This window comes from Nipponia nippon, unplaced genomic scaffold, assembly GCF_047370975.1.
Source record: "Nipponia nippon isolate SJK-2023a ecotype South Korea unplaced genomic scaffold, ASM4737097v1 scaffold_6, whole genome shotgun sequence".
Taxonomy (NCBI): domain Eukaryota; kingdom Metazoa; phylum Chordata; class Aves; order Pelecaniformes; family Threskiornithidae; genus Nipponia; species Nipponia nippon.
The window spans coordinates 11,708,399-11,722,229 of NW_028262380.1; the positions used below are offsets into that span (position 1 = coordinate 11,708,399).

Here is a 13,831-nt window from a genome sequence, read left to right on the forward strand (position 1 = left end):
CATGTCCTGGCAAGGGCAGAATGTGGGCTGTGGTGTTCAGGTTTCATGAGGAATTACTGTGGGAACTGGCTCACCCCGTCCTAACACAACTCAAGGAGTTTGTGAAGTCAGAGGGGAATCTTATGCAAAGGAGCTGATATGGCTGGGTTTCCTGCTGAGCCCCACTGAGATCCCGGGGAAGATAGCGCATCTCAGTGCCGCTTGTCGAGAGAAAGCAAACAGAGCTTTACCACCGAGTTCACTCTGTGTTTGACCGAGCCTTCCTACTGCTTCAGGGTTTGCTAGGACTAATCAGACTTGATAACAAAATAATTCAGAACAAGAAAGTGAATGCATTTGGGGTTTCCATGGATTTACATTAGGATCTGAGTTCATTACAAAATTAATTTTGACTAGGTCCATTCCTTTCTAAAGGCATTTCAACACTACTTTCATGCTATGTGAAAATGTAATTTTTGTATACCATAATAAACAGATTCGTATGCATGTAACCATATATATCTCCAGATACATATCTCCACATATGCTGAAGCATTGCAAAACCATTTATAATACACTACAGAACCATTTGAAAATTACATTCATCCCCAGATTTTAATGACTCACATAAACTCTTAACTACTCATTGATTTCTACAAAGATTATTTCTGAACTGACTCAAAAATTCATGGTTTTACATTTGTATATATATCATTGGTGACAGAAGTTTTTTTGGTGGAAATCTATATGCCTCACTCAAATATGATTTGCAAAAGTATAATTTTCACATGACAATGAAAAATAGTTTCCTCGATCTAACGGCGGTTTTAAAGCTTTATATGTTGTCCTCTTTTATGACAAATGAATTACAAGTCAGTGGAAAGGAGATGCTTTCTGTTTTCTATCTATGCAGAGCTCACTTGCTTCTCATTAATATAACTCACAAATATAGGTGACTTTTTAATATAATAAAGCTCCATGTAATTTTCACAAGTTTTCTTAAATCTTTCCCTTAGAATGCACACAGTTTGAATCATTTGACTACCAAAGTGCAAAAGCTACTATAATTTTTACCCCGATGTTAATGTTATTTGGGGGGTAACTTTGATCTATGCATCAATTTTCCTTTTACGCAACTGTAAAAATACAAAGAATGTTTTGTACTTTAAGTTCTTAATACTTTCTTTGATTGAATTTGGCTCTGTCCTGGAATTAATCTAAAACTCCTGAGTCAATCAGATTTAAGAAGGTATGAGTTCTTACTCGATTCATTAAGCTCCAACTGGTTTTGAAGTTTGATCTAAGAATCCAATGTATCAACACATGGGGAAGTTCATTACCTTGTCCTTGACAACGGTTTAATACTCCACTAAAATCATTCAAGATTGGATGAGGGAAGGAGAAAACCATTTTCGTGAAATTTTACTTCAGAATCCTCAACTTCAAACTCTGGCAGAAAATCTTCAGATTCAAACTGTAGGTACAGACAAACCAGACATCAAGTCTACCTCATTAATTTAAAAACAGTTTCATTTTCTTATATTGCATAACACAAAAATCAAATGTTAAGTGTTGTTTCAAAATGTGAACAATTATATTCTGTTGTGACAATGCAACTTTTTTTTCCCTAAATCTTTTGTTTTAGGCAAAATCAAGAGTTGTGTACAGTGTTTCATTTCAGGAGACCTTCATTTTCTGAGGGAAAATAATTCCAAAAGTCCTATGGATAACAGGTTAATGTTCAATAGCTCTGAAAAGTCACTTTTTTTTTTTTTTTTTACTGTGTCTCTGTATTTCCCAACTTGATTGTTAACAGAACAAAATATCCATGGTCTGGTAAGGATCTCTTTCCATAATGCTCTTTTGTCTGTATAACAATAATAAAAGCTTTATTGGCACCTATTTCACATGACCTCCATAATTCTCCTGCGGCTGACCCTAACCAGTACCAATAAAACCATGCATTCTCTCACTGTACATGCAAAAAAAAGTCATGTTAAAATTGTGTAAGGAAATCAATGCCAAAGACCTTTCTGGAAAAGTCACTTTAAAACAGGTCTATATTACAACTGTTAGCTCTTTTCAGTAGGGACTACCTTTTTTTTTTTTAAGATATCACATAATTTGTTGATGATCTGTTTTCTCCCTCTCCCCATCTCCAGTCAGATGATTAATAAATATTTCTGACAGGGCTCTGGAATTTTAACTCATGGGAATATTCTCCAAAATCATTCTCAAAGTGTTTTCTTCGTTGATATATTCACGTACCCAAGGATATTCCCCAGTTTGATAATTTATCATGGGTTAAAATACCCCTCACTTAGCAAGGAAACAGTACTTAAGTGATGTGATTCATGCTCCTAATTGTATGACATCTCTATAACAAGCAATGACTAGGCATCACGGACAGTCAGGACATGCTACAGGCTGGAAGAATACATTCATGGGAATGAGCACGGGCTGTGCAGTGTCCTTGAAAGGGGAAAAGTTCTCTGCCAGTGTCACTGATGGTGAAGGATTCAGTAGGGTTGGGTTTATAGAGGTAATTTACTGAAAAAAAAAAACCCAAAACCATAATTATCAGTTTCTCTGTTTCCCCATCTTCGGGGACCCCTTAAAATTTACTGCAAATTCAGAATGGAATTCCACAAAGTGCTGCTGCACTTGAGTGCTGTTTAACCCACATTTGAAGGGTTTTAGGGTTTTCTACCTGCAGGAAAAAAAGGGGTTCCCACTGCCATGTTGTCCTTGTCCTTTGTGGGTTCCCTGCTGGAAAGGCCACCCAAAATGGGGTATCCCTCTGAGATGTGCATAGGACCCTCACCCTGGCGGGGGGTGGGGGTGGCCGGGACACCCCTCTGACCCCTCCTCCCCGCTTGTCCCAGCAAGGCCCAGCGGGACATGCCCCCCTCCCCTGGGTCCTGCTCCGCAGCCGCCACTTTTTGAGGGCGGTGAAGCTGGAGCTGAGACCAGGCAAACTCCATGCAGGGACAGCAGCTGAGACCTGGCAAACTCCGTGCAGGGATGGGAGGTGCCCCGGTGGAAGAGGTTTGGGCGGCTGCCCCGGAGCTGAGCGGACCCCCTTCCCCCAGGACTCCCCGGGAGGAGGAGGAGGACGATGTTACACAGAGCTTTAGAGGCCAAGCAACTATCTTCTGGTTGATCTTTTATTTTATGGTTTTTTTTAAAGCAGGTATCCAAACCATACCACCACCACCTCTGCTCCTCTAGAGGAGCGTTGGACACCAAAAAATGCTGCTTTTGCATCGTTGTATCTGCTTTTGCGTTTTGGTTGTTCCCGACAGTTTACTGAAGATGCGAATACGGTCTTTATTTGTTTTATTTTTAGAGCTAAACCGAACCTAGCTGAAAAACTATTTTTATTTATAAGTATATACATACATATACGTATCTCTCAATATATCAACCAGAGTCAGATGTTGGCCAAGAATTTCCTTACCCACAGCGCTGCCGTCTGATCTGTTAGGAGGGTGCCAGGCTCCATTCAGCACGGAGAAGGGAGCGATGATTCCCCTTCCCAAAAAGCCACCTCTGCCCGCAGCGCTGGGGGTTAAACGCCTCCTGCAAAGATCCAGGCTCCAAACGTACCGCGGGCCCTTAAAAGCAGAGGAGCAGAGGTTAGGTAGCGAGAGCTAAAGCCTGTCTTTCATTTTATTTCTATTTTACGACACATCGAGGTAGTGCTGGCGGGGGGAGAGCAAGGGGAGACATCAAACACCAGCAGGGTAATTGCATTCATATTGCGGGCAGGCCCGCTCCGCTTCCTACGGGAGGCGGCAGGGCAGCGGCGGGAGCGGCCGGCCCGGCATCGCCGTGGCTCACCGGAGGCACTTGTCACACTCACGTACACGTTTTCGGCCCCGAAAGTAGCCCTTCGTCTGCTGGTTCCCTCCGGAGCCCGGTCCCAAACCCCCGCTCCTCCCTGTCCCCTGCGTGGCAGCCGGCCCTGCTTAGCACCCATGTCGAGCAAACCCTGCTAAAGGCTCAGGAGCCGTCGGAGATGGTGACGGGGGGATAACCCACGGGCATCCCACGCCACGTGGCCGCGGGCATCCCACGCCAGTGATCGGCACGGACCGGGAGCCAGGACTGCTCAGCAGGAGAGACCCCATGGGCAGCGGCCTCCGCACCTCCCGGAGCTGCCCGGGACCTGGGGGTCTCCAAAGCCTCGGAGAAAAACATGTACCTGGGAGAGAAACAGAGCCAGAGATGGAAAAAATAGACCTATAGTCTAAAGCGGGTCTCAAAGCCATCTCTGCCGACGGCAAGGGGAATCCCTTCCGACCCGCCGGCCGCAGGCAGGAGCTTGCTGCCCAGGGAAAGCCTCTCCACTCGCCTGCCTGCGAAAAACTAAAGGTTTACCGTGCTCAAAGAGATGGCTGTGGGGGAGAAGGCGGTGGGGGAAGGAGGGGTCCTGCCTCGCCCCTGCCCGACGCGGGGGTTGGCCCCGGGAGGTGGCAATGCCCTCGGCACAAGGGGCCCCCCCCGCCCCGCCTTACCCCCGGGCAAGCGACGCGGACAGGAGTTAGAGCAGGGGCCCAGGACGTCTTTCTGACATTAAAGTACAGAAATACCCTCACTGACTGCTTTTTCTGCTCCCTACACGGAGCCCTGCTGCGTGGCTGCCGGCAGACATCCAGTAAACACACGCCCTTTTCCTCCTCCTCATCATAATAAGCAGAAAGAGTAATAAGCACAAAGTGTTAGTAGTCATGTCGCTATAGCAATGTAAAAGGTACGTAAACATAACTACAAGCTTAAAAAAATACGCCATACACACGGACGTGTATGTACAAGTGTTGTATTTGCAGGTATAGGATTATACTCATCTTGATTTTGTGTTTCAGGAATACATGACTTTTCACAAACACAGTTCAGCATTATTGCACACCAAACAGTTACTCGTTATGCTAAAGAAATACGGAGGGAAAAAAAAGCAAGAGCAAACTTACTCTTATTGATTTGATTATACTATTTCTAAGTGGAAAGCAAATACCATTACATAAGTTGCATGGCCACGCTGTAGGAACACTTTATAAAATATGGGTACGGGATACATGCATATCGTTTGCACATTGTGTATAAAATGTATAGAAGTAACCAGGGTCCACATTTTTCTCTTTATTCCGGAAAGCATACATATATTTTCTGAGTCTGCCAGTCAAACAGAGCTGACGGTTTATGGATGCTTAAGACATATCGGTCAAACTCATATTTCCTACCCAGCAACACGCACCAAGATGTGCAGAGCATAAAAGCAATGTTCCTTAACGTCACTCCTGTGCAACAAGTGACGAATGCACTTTCGGCCGGTTTACAGCTCGCCAGACTGCTCCCGGTCTCTGCCCAGGTAGGACAGAAAGCCGAGCGCGTCCGCGTATATTCCTGTCTTCCCGCAGTCCGTTTCAGAGCTCTGTCTGTTTGCATTTTTTCTGGAATCTTTGGAAGTGGAATTATTCCTTTTTTCCCTTTTTTTTTTTTTCCTTCCCTAAATAGGACCTCAAAGGTCCCCACCGCCACCCCAGGACCGCTCCGCGCCGGGGAGGCCGGCCCCGCACCCGGCTGCGCCCCGGCCCCGCCGGACGCTCCCGGGCAGCAACCGGTGCCCCCGTCCAGGAGCGGGAGGGGGAGGCGGGGCTTGGGAAAGGGGTGCTTATCCAGGAGTACCGCAAAGGGGAACGAGCAGGGATATCCCGACAGAGGAGGCAGAACAGAGCAGGAGGAGGGCGCTGACCTGCAGGTAAACATCGCAAGGGCATCTGTGTACTCACCCAAACGTCCACGGGTCTCCGACGTGCACTCTGGATCGACTCGTCCCTCTACAAACCTGGCTCGCCTGATCCCAAGGAAAAAGGCGAAGGATAACTCCCCTGCCCCGGCGCCCTGCAGCGAGGGGCAGTTCTGTGGGGTTGCTGGGGGTCCCTGTCCGAGGCGGGCGGATCCAGAAGGCTCAAGAGAAGGGGGCAGGCGGAGGGTGGCTTTATGGCTTTCCATGAAGTGAAATTACAATAGGAATAATAACAAAAAAGTCGGGCTGCCGAGGGGTAACGCCAGGAGCCGTGGGCTGGGTGCTGGAGCGGGCAGCGCATCGTCGCTGCCTCCCCGCCCGGGGCGGCGGGATGGGTGGGGGCTGTCTGTCTTTAAACAAACTATACAGACATTATATGCATATATATATGTAATACGCATGTATTTGTATATGTATATGCATACGTATAAAGGAAAAGGTTAAATGCCACCAACCGGGCCTCGGCAGACCCTGCAGCGAGGGCCCCCGCCCTCCCCTGCCGGGGACCCTCCCCTCCGCCGGCGGGACAGTGCGGACACTGCCTGCTCACGGGGGCCGATGTCCCTCCGCCGCCCCCCCAGGTCCCAGTGCCCCATCCCGGGGGCTCCGGGCGGCGAAAAGCCTCACCGCTCCGCCGGCAGCCCGCGGCGGTGGCTGCGGGGCCCGGGGGCCGGTGCAGGCTCTGCAGGCGGCGGAGGGCGCATCTCCTCCGTCCATCGCCGCCGCCGCAGACATGAAAGCGCCCGGCGGGGGGTGGGAGGGGGGTTGATTATTATTAATGATATTAATATAACCGCGATGTCCGCGGCGCGGATTGGCTGGCTGGGCTGCCCGCTGAGCCGGCTGCAGCCAATGGGAGGGCCGGGAGGTGGAGCGGCCGAGCCCCCCCCGGCTGCTGCCCGTGTGCCGGGGCCGGCCCCGCCGCTCCCCCCGCGCCGGGATTTGCTCCCTAATTGACCTAAATAAGGAGCTCGTGAGTGGCAGCCCCGGGGCGGCGCACGCACACGCACACCCCGCACTGCACACACGCACACACACGCACACGCCCGCCCAGGCACCGGCAGCGCCCGGCCCCGCCGCGCTCCGCGCCCTGCGCTTCCCCCGCGGAAATCCCATTTGCCGCCGCCCTCCTCCAATCGCAGGATTCCCCCTCGCGTGTCCAGCGTTTAACTCGCGTGACATTTTTATTTCGTTATTATCGTTTTCGCGCAGAATCTGGCGCCTCCGATGGGTTGTCGGGTTGCTTTTTTTTTTTTTTCCTTCCCCGTTCCCTTCCCCTCCTCCCCCTCCCCCCTCCCTTCCTAGCTTGCAGGAAATGATGGCAAACCGCGATCTGAAATGATTACTCCGGAAAAAAACCCTTTTATACCAGGAGAGCATCCACGGGGCTAGGCAGAGGCAGGAGGCGGCCGCGGGGCAGCGGGGAGCCGAGAAGCCAGCCGCCGGCGGAGCCGGCACCCCCCTCCCGCAGCTCTCTCCGACGATGCCGGACGAAGCCACGGAAAACGCCGGCTCCACCTCCGCCCGCGTCTCGTCCTTCTTCATCGAGGACCTGCTGGGCACCGAGGGCACGGCGGGCGGCGGGGCGCGGCGGGCGGCGGCGGGCGGCGGCGGCGGCCGCGGGGGTCCCCGCTGCGGGCCGCGCTCCCCGCTGCGCCTCGGCGCCCCGGGCTGCCCCCTCCGCGACGCCGCCGTCGGCTGGTACCGCCGAGCGCACGCCGCTTTCCTGGGCTGCGCCAGCCCCGACAGTAAGTCGCCTTTCCCTACCCTGAATCAGCGGGCCCGGCTGGGGTTGGCGGGGAGGGGGGTGTCCGTGCTTGCCCCCGGGGGGGTCCGGTCCCGCCGCGGCCCCCGGGGCAGGCGCGGAGCGGGATGCGCGCAGAGCCCGCCGCAGCCCTCGCCCTGCCTCCCCGCTTTCGGCCGCCCGGGGCAAATCTCCGGAAATGCTGGCGGTGTGTCAGGCACCTGGAGCCTCCGCCCCGCCGCCCCAAATGTAAACAGGGCTCCTTTGCCTGCTCGGGGATTTTTCTTTCCTTTCCGCTCCCCCATCCCTTTTTCTTTCTTCTGCTTTTTTTTTTTTTTTTTTTTTTTAAGAGGGAGGTCTGGCTTTTTTTTTGACGCAAGCTCTCCCAGCAAGCCGGAGAGCTGGGAGCACCGTCCCCAGCAGCGCAGGGGAGAGTTTGGAAAGCCGGGGGAGCAGCCGGGCTCGGGCCCCGGCGCCCCGGCCGCCCCCTCCCGCGGGGCCGGCCCCGCTGCCCCCCTCCCCGGCGCGGCGGCGCCCGGCAGCGGCCTGGCGCGGCCGGGATCCCGCTGGAAAGGGCGCTGGAGGAAAAACCTGGGTTCAGGGGCAGAAATTAACATCTGAAAAAGTTTATGGGCTGCGATCAGTAGTTATTTTTATCCTGATAGAAAAAATATAGTCCCTCGGCGCATCTCTTTGATTCTATACGAGCCTGTAGAGTTCGCACGATTTCTCAGTCAGGAAAAGAGGCGTGATCTGTAGTCCAAAGAGTCTCTTTTTACAGCGATAGGTTTATTAGTATTTTTAATTTCTCTCAAAAGTAGATCTAGAAACAGAAAACGACCCCCGAAACAGCTGCCTTGTTTTTCTCGGGTTTTTTTCTTTTCTTTTTTTTTTTTTTTTCCCCCTCTGTTCTATAAAGAGTAGGAAATATTTTCCCCCCTTTAAAATTGCAAATGGAAGGCACGATGTTGGAAATTCCACGGAGACATGCTGGGAGGCGATGTCCCGATATTAGAGTAGCTGACCCGAGCCTTTTAGTTCATCAAGTTCAGAACAACGTGAAGCGAAAAATTTTCCTTCTTACCTCCCTTTATATATGCACACGCACTATGATACTTATCCCCTTACACACACCAGTATACTTACACGTGTACTTGTAAGTATATGTGTGTACATATGTGTGTAAATGTATACACATACACGTGTGTGTATGAGTACGCATGTATTCGTATGCGTACATCCATATATGAAAAAGTACATGTATTTCTGTGCATATATACATGTGTGGATACATATACATGTACACTTGTATGTGTACTAAACATATATCTAAACGTATGTGTATGCTATCTATGTGTGCGTTTAGGTACGTGCTTACACTTAGATGTGTACACACATACGCACATATATATGAGTATATAGATGACTATATGTATACATGCACGAAATACACTTTCTGTGTTTCCTTGTAAGTATGCGGGCGCGTGCGTGCATATACTGACCGATGTTTGGGGGTGCGTGGCAAGGGACAGAGCAGCGGCAGGAGGCCCTGCCCGGGCTCCTCGCCCTCCCGCCGGCCCCGCTCTCTCCGCAGCCGCCGTACTTCCCCTCCCGGTGAGCGGGGCGAGGGGCAGGCGCTCCCTCCGGGTCAGCGGGCGGCTGGGCCACGCTCCCCGCAGCGGCCCCACCTCCCAGCCCTTGCCTCTCTCCGCAGCCAGCGACCGGGACTCGCCCGAGCTGCCCGAGGAGCCGGCGGAGCGGGCGGGCGGCGGCGGGCGGGCGGCGGCGCGGGGCCCGGCGGGCGGGCGGCCGGGGCCGGGAGGCCGAGAGGAGGAGGAGGAGCGCGGCGAGGAGCCGGGAGAGCCGGAGCAACGAGCCGCCGGCCGCAAGAAGAAGACGCGCACGGTGTTCAGCCGCAGCCAGGTCTTCCAGCTGGAGTCCACCTTCGACGTGAAGCGCTACCTGAGCAGCTCGGAGCGGGCCGGGCTGGCCGCCTCGCTGCACCTCACCGAGACCCAGGTGAAGATCTGGTTCCAGAACCGCCGCAACAAGTGGAAGCGGCAGCTGGCCGCCGACCTGGAGGCGGCCAACCTCTCCCACGCCGCCCAAAGGATAGTGCGGGTCCCCATTTTGTACCACGAGAACTCGCCGGCGAGCGCCTTGGGCTTCACCCTGCCCCACATGTCGCCCCCCTTGGTGGGCTTCTCCAGCGGCGTCAGCTACCCCCTGGGCACCTTCCCCGCCGCCTCCCTCCCTTTCCTACGGTCGCAGATGACAGGACTCGTCTGAGCGCCCACCTGTGCCGGGACCGCGGCCTCCCTCCCCCGGCTTCCAGCTCCAGCCCCCTTCCTCCCCGGACTTTTTATTTCCAACTTACACCTTTCTCGATTTTTCTGCTTTTTGACTTTTTTTTTTTTTTAAACGTGCAATAAACTTACTTTTGGGGTTAACTCGGAGCGACGCGCAGCAGCCGGAGGGAACCGAAAGGACTACGAGGACCCCAGCCATGAGCCGGGAGCGGGTCGGCGGGGCTCCCCCCGCCGCGCATCCAAAGAAAATGCAGCCCCGTGGCAGCGGCAAAGCCCTCACCGCCGCCTCGGCCCCCGGGTGACAGGGACCGGCGTTTTCCGGGGGGCACCAGCCCCCCAGCCCCTCCTTTCCCCCCCCGAGCTGCCCAGCCTGAGACGAATGTACGGAACCGCCGGGGCCGGGGGCTCTTCCCGGCCCCGCCGCCCCCGCCCCACGGACGGCGAAGCCTCGGGGCCCCAGCCGCGGCCGAGGGACCTTCCCCGGGCCCTCCGCTGCCCCGGGCCAGCTCTCCTGCAGGGGAAATCTTTCCTTTTCCCCGCCGTCCCGGCTGCTTTCCGTGCAGAGCGGGGGCCCTGCGGATCCCCGCCTCCAGCAGCTTCTCCAGAGCCCTTTGTTTTAGCCACTTAATTCGCACAGATCCCCCCCCCCCCCCCCCGCCTTGTTACTCTCATTTTCGTACGATCGATACCCAAGCATGTGCTGATGGCCCCTGGTCCTTCTCGATGCTGGCTTTTTGATTTGAAACAACTTGAAGGCAAATTGTTGGAATGAATTCGCCCCGCTGAAGTCCGAGCTGTGAGGATTTGGTTTCCTTGTTTTCGTTTTATTTCCCTGACAAACTATTGGTTAAAATACACGGTTAAATATATATATATATTTCAACACACTGTGTTTTACCGGTGGGTTTGCCACTTATTTCGGTCTCCTGAGGAGATTGAGGAAAACACACCTCGACTTGTCTGTCTCTTACGGGATCGGTTTGTATAATCGATTAATAGTTGGCACTGGCAATTAAAAAGGAAGAAAAGAAAAATAATCAGATGGAGAGAGACTGGGGAGTTGTATGGCTAGTTATGCAAGCTAACCTGTAATGCGATATTATATGAACTATTATGCATGCCAAGCTATCTTTTTCCTTTAATAACTGTTTTGTTTCCCCCCTCTACCCACTGCTAAAATGAATATCGGGTCCATCATTGTTTCCAAAGCTTTGAATTTCTTTTCCCGAATATTAAGGGGGAAATGACCTTATAAAACTCAGCCTTGGTGGAAGGTCAAGCTTTGACCGTACGTTTTGGGGCATAATCAGATGTAATTGAACCGACCAGCTCGGAGCCCTCGGTGGCCCCGCAGGGAAAGCCGGGTCCTGGATCTGTTGGGGTACGTGCATGCGGAGCAGTCCCCAGTGAAGAAAGAGCCATCTCATTTTTACTATTTCCTACGCTTTGCATTATATTTGGAACAATCTCACGGTTTCTTGTTATGAAATCGATCGGCGAGATGCGGCGGAGCTTCAGCTTTGATACGAAACCTGAGAAGAAGGGTCAGGGGCGGATTATAACCTCTCCACCGCTTTTTGTTGTTGGTTTGTTTTTGTGGTTTTTTTTTCGCTTTGGCCTGAAACATGGCTCTGGGCATCAGCCTGCACAGTTGAAGTCAGGACGCTGAAAGCCTCAAAACCACTCGAGAATGAAATAAATACATATATATTCCGGGTTCCTTAGAAAAGTGCTCACTTGCCGGGATGCTCGTTTCAACTTGAGCCCCGTTTCTGGGAGCTGGTTTTCGTTTTGGTTTTGGTTTTTTTCCAACTGCTCTGAAATCCCTCGTCTCACTCCGGGAGATCTTTGCCAGCCGTTTTCTTTGCATATCCGTCAAACACTCGATTTTGGGGCGAAAACTTCTAAAGCCTGGTCCTCGGGCAGTGTAAGAAGGACCGGGAGGCGGCGGGGCCGGGGGCCGGTGCCCGGCGGGGACCCGCCGGCCGCGGGGGAGCGGCTGGGGCGGACTGCAGCCTTCTCCTGCTCAGAGGAGGTGACTTGGGGCGATGTTTCTTCCTCGGGGCTCAAACACTTGATTTGATACCCTTCAGAACCTGGCTGCCCCTGGAAGAGAGCGGCCAGACCGTTTCCCCCGCTATACCCAGCTCCCCAGATCTCCCAGTGTTACTTACTGGAGTAAAAGCCTGGCTCACTACAGTCATATCAGAGTAGATTGTAATCCAACGCGAAACTTAACACGCCTGCCACTCTCCACATGCCTTTTCTTTGGAGTAACATATGAGATTATTATACTTCCGATTCTACTAAATATTCTTTTCTTGAAGTTAAGGAACTGGCAGGGCTAAATGATCAATCGGATTTTTAAAATGTGTTTTGACATTAGTTTGTTTGTTTTTTAAAGACGTGCTGATTATATCAATAAACAGATTTTTTTTCATACACTGTATTTGTAACTTATGATCATAGTAAAATATTAAAAAGGTGCAAGACGTGAATTCATCTAAGAAAAAGTGCTTACTTATGCCTTATTCTGTACATGCAGAAAGTGCTTTACAGTGGCTTATTAAAAGTATGTGCTGAAAGTAGGAACACATGCACCTCAGGTTTCTTTACCTCGTAGCTTTTTAAAAGACGCTTTTCGTTGTACCTGATGGCAAGAAATTTCTGCAGGATGCAGAGAACCAGCTAGCAAAATGTACATTGACGATTTCAAAGCAGGCAAAAACCCCCAAACCCCAAGCCCATCCCTGAAATCAGGACAGCAGATTCCTCGCAGTTTTCTTCCCTGTGTATATTTTTTATTAAACAAGCCGAAGAGGTAAGAGTCACGCTTTGTGCTTCTTCTGCAAACAGAATGCTGTCAGAAAAATGTTGGCGGACTGTAACGCTCAAAGTAGTTTCGTAAAGGCTGTTTGCGACATATAGAGGCATACGTTGCTGCTTTATAGATCAAAGCAACCTCAGAATAGCTTTAAAATAAATCCAGTTATACTACAGCTGTAATATTATTATGCAGCATAAATCCTTGTCTGTTGACATTTATGTAATGAATGTTGCTACAACAGCTTAGCTAGATGGCACTCCAGAGGCGAGGCAAAGGAAAACCTTGCCAGACTACTCACAAAGATAACTTGTGTTTATTGGACGCTAATAAAAATAATTAGTGAAAAGATTTAATTTTTTTTTAAGCAAACCAAACGAAAATCAAAATCCTATCTGAACTGACCTTCTGAAATATATTCCTGGGGTAGCTGCCGTAAGAAGTTATTATTAATTACACTTTAAATGAAAATGATCGATACGCTGAAATGCACCTTGTTAAATGGCTACTTTGCAAATGGTACATTGCTCACCGCCTTAAGATGGCCTATAACTTTTCTCGTAGGCATGGGTCTAAAATATTAATGCAAATCAATACTTGATAAATCTCATAGGTGCGCGCTGGCTCCAGTGTTGAACAATATATTTGGATCGATTGTTTTTTTTTCTTTTACGCTGCATTATCTTGGAAGAGCCTGTCTCTGCCCCGGCGAACGTGGCAGCCGGGCGGGGGGCGCGCCCCGCTCCCGCATCGACCGGCGGCAGCCGCGCTCCAGCCGGCGGCGGCCCGCAGTGCTCAGTGCTCAGTGCTCAGTGCTCAGTGCTCAGCCCCGCGTTCGGTCCGGGCAGTTTTATTGCATTTCCCCTTCCATTCCCAGTGAATATAGCTTTATGGCGGATTTCTTAATGCTCCATTTAACTCTCCTGAGTTTCTCAATTCTTCTTACGGGTGCTACGTTTTCATTTCTATGTAGTGAGATACATGAATATCTACTAAAAAAGATGTTAATGAAAATCTACATGTGTGCCTAAAATGTAAAGCTTTCTCTTTTCTTTCTTTTCTTTTCTTTTCTTTTCTTTTCTTTTCTTTTCTTTTCTTTTCTTTTCTTTTCTTTTCTTTTCTTTTCTTTTCTTTTCTTTTCTTTTCTTTTCTTTTCTTTTCTTTTC

General features: G+C 50.9%; 1 protein-coding gene across 1 annotated transcript; it reads left to right on the top strand.

Moving 5' to 3' along the window:
- The first annotated feature begins 7,205 nt into the window (after positions 1–7,205).
- LOC148051361 (homeobox protein HMX1) lies at positions 7,206–9,821 on the top strand. Its single transcript, XM_087737529.1, has 2 exons — positions 7,206–7,536; positions 9,247–9,821. The coding sequence occupies exons 1-2, from the start codon at positions 7,272–7,274 to the stop codon at positions 9,819–9,821; spliced, it is 840 nt and encodes a 279-aa protein (XP_087593655.1). The 5' UTR covers positions 7,206–7,271.
- Positions 9,822–13,831: the final 4,010 nt, after the last annotated feature.

What these genes read in the sequence shown, in the direction of transcription:
- LOC148051361 (XM_087737529.1), top strand. Translation starts at nt 7,272, where the DNA reads ATGCCGGACGAAGCCACGGAAAACGCCGGCTCCACCTCCGCCCGCGTC. An exon ending in GGGCTGCGCCAGCCCCGACA is followed by an intron (nt 7,537 to 9,246) that starts GTAAGTCGCCTT and finishes CTCTCTCCGCAG; the next exon opens with CCAGCGACCGGGACTCGCCC.